The sequence below is a fragment of the Cebus imitator genome, unplaced genomic scaffold (genome assembly GCF_001604975.1).
Source record: "Cebus imitator isolate Cc_AM_T3 unplaced genomic scaffold, Cebus_imitator-1.0 Scaffold17, whole genome shotgun sequence".
Lineage (NCBI taxonomy): Eukaryota > Metazoa > Chordata > Mammalia > Primates > Cebidae > Cebus > Cebus imitator.
Genome location: NW_016107332.1, coordinates 6,264,022 through 6,266,304, shown reverse-complemented (window position 1 = coordinate 6,266,304; position 2,283 = coordinate 6,264,022). Strand labels below are relative to the sequence as shown.

The window sequence follows — 2,283 nt, the reverse complement described above, 5'->3', positions numbered from 1 at the left end:
ATAATCAGAAACGTTGAAATAAATATCAATAAATACTGGTCAGGACAATAATTAATTGCATCTTTACTGGACAAACTTAATTTCCATATTGCTTTCTACAAGTTAAACAGTTGTAAAATAGTTAAAAGATTATACATAGATAACCTGGAAAAGTGAGCCTGACACCAAGACATTTGTGTGTGTGTGTTTGGTATTTAAAAGTATTTCGTAATTTTTTCTGGGGAAATTATACGGATTCTTGCTGTTGTCATCCAGGCTGGAGTGTAATGGTGCGATCTCAGCTCACTGAAACCTCTGCCTCCCGGGTTCCAGCAATTCTCCTGCTTCCACCTCCCGAATAGCTGAGATTACAGGTGCCCGCCACCACACCCCCAGCTAATTTTTGTATTTTTACAAAAGAGACGGGGTTTTACCGTGTTGGCCAGGCTGCTCTTGAACACCTGACCTCAGGTGGTCCACCAGCCTCGGCCTCCCAAAGTGCTGGGATTATAGGTGTAAGCCACTGTGCCTAGACTAAAATGTTTTGTTCTGAGACGGAGCCTTGCTCTGTCGCCCAGGCTGACGTGCAGAGGTACGACCTTGGCTCACTGTAATCTTCGCTTCCTGGGCTCAAGCGATTCTCCTACCTCAGCCTCCTGAGTAACTGAGACTACAGGCATGCATCACCACTCTTCACTAATTTTGGGGTTTTTAATAAAGACGGGGTTTTGCTATATTGACCAGGGTGGTCTCGAACTCCTGTGATCCGCCTGCCTTGGTCTCCCAAAGTGCTGTGATTACAGGCGTGAGCCACCGCGTCAAGCCTCGCAAAATGTTTTAACACGTGAACATGTACGTTTTCCTGAGAAAGTAATCCATAATGTTTACTATGTTTTCAAAAGAAGCGTGCCAAAAACAGGTTAAGAATAATTGCTCTAGCCACTGCCTACAATTCAAATCCCTCAACACTTAGTGGCCTGGGTCTTTTACCTTGTCTGAATCTTATCATCTCAATTTCCTTATTAAATTTTCAAGACCCAGGTTAAATGGCAGCTTACTCTTTGAGGTCTTCCACCACCATGTGTTCTCTAATTAATTGCCTCATTTGTTTTTTCTAAGTTTCTTTACTAACGCACTCTGCATACCGTATCTAGCATTTATTGTTAGTTCCCTTCCATAACTGGACTTTTAACTCTTTGAGGACGATGGCAGAGTCCTGCAAAAGAAGATGATAATTTTAGAATATAAATCCTCACGTTCGTTATCCGCTGGCAGCCACAGCTTGGCTCCAATTTGCGAAATAAGGCACTCCTTTACTGGTTCCTGCTTCTGTCGGCATCCGTACTTCCGCACGGACGCCGTCATTTGCTGGGCGCGCCCCAAACCTCCCCACGCAGGGTCCCAAAGCGCCCCCACTCTCTGAAAACGGGAACTACAAATGCTGCCGGAGGACTTTCGCGCGTGCGCATAGAGAACTTGGCCAAGGAATTGATGGGAGCGCGTGAGGGGGGCGGGGTAAGGACAGCAGATGATAGAGTAGACCGCGAGAAAAAGGACGGAGTTATTTAGAGTTTGCGCAAGCTGAGAGACCCTATAGACCGCCTGTAACTTACTCCGTTCAACTCCCAAAATACAGGGTCAAGTACTGCGGCCTTCAGTCCGTTCAGTCTCTCGATCCCGACAGTCTTGGTTACTTTCGCGTCATAGGACAAGCGACAACGTTCTCTGGTCCCAGTCGAGAAAGATGGGCCCGGAGGCAGTGCGCGCGCCACCTACGTCACAGGCGAGTTGGTTCCGGGAGGGCGGGGCATCGGAGAACGCGGCCATCTGAGGGGGCTCGAAGCCCAGGAAGAACGTGATTGGCGGGTTGAAAGTGGCGGTTTTTGGCTGAGCCAGAGGTGGGCGGGCTAAATCTTGGGTCCTCATCTGGTGCGGTCCCGCGTTAATGACGTCACGTTGTTTCGCGGGAGAAATTCGAAAGTGGATTTTGTGGAATTTGACAGGTGAGGTGAAGTGTTTCTTGGGATTTCCTAGGAATAAAAGGTAAATAGGCAGGGAGACTTGGGGGATTTGGGGCGAAGGGACGAAAGACTCTGCTCCATAAGAGAACCGGTAGGGATACTGTTTGGAACCAGGATTACGGTGGTCGCAGCTGCTTGAACTGCTTGTAAAAAGTTGTGCCTCAGCCAGGCGCGGTGGCTCACGCCTGTAATCCCAGCACTTTGGGAGGCCGAGGCGGGTGGATCACGAGGTCAAGAGATCGAGACCATCCTGGTCAACATGGTGAAACCCCGTCTCTACTAA

General features: G+C 48.5%; 2 protein-coding genes across 7 annotated transcripts in view; one reads left to right on the top strand and one right to left on the bottom strand.

Moving 5' to 3' along the window:
• The window catches only part of LARP7 (La ribonucleoprotein 7, transcriptional regulator), a 20,442-nt gene extending 18,700 nt beyond the window's left edge, over nt 1–1,742 (bottom strand). Inside the window, exon 1 of one of the 6 annotated variants that reach the window (XM_017510070.2) lies at nt 1,593–1,742. Coding sequence is in view for 4 of the 6 variants with exons in the window: in XM_037731951.1 (XP_037587879.1) it covers nt 1,236–1,344 (109 nt within the window). In the remaining 2 variants the exon portion in view is untranslated. Of the gene's footprint in view, nt 1–969; nt 1,201–1,235; nt 1,422–1,592 lie in introns of those variants that run through there. The other 5 variants (XM_017510071.2, XM_037731951.1, XM_017510061.2 and 2 more) reach the window with 5 other exon arrangements.
• Nucleotides 1,743–1,822: 80 nt separating this feature from the next.
• The window catches only part of ZGRF1 (zinc finger GRF-type containing 1), an 88,528-nt gene continuing 88,067 nt past the window's right edge, over nt 1,823–2,283 (top strand). Inside the window, exon 1 of the mRNA XM_037732324.1 lies at nt 1,823–1,982. The gene's annotated coding sequence lies outside the window, so the exon portion shown is untranslated. The remainder of the gene's footprint in view (nt 1,983–2,283) is intronic.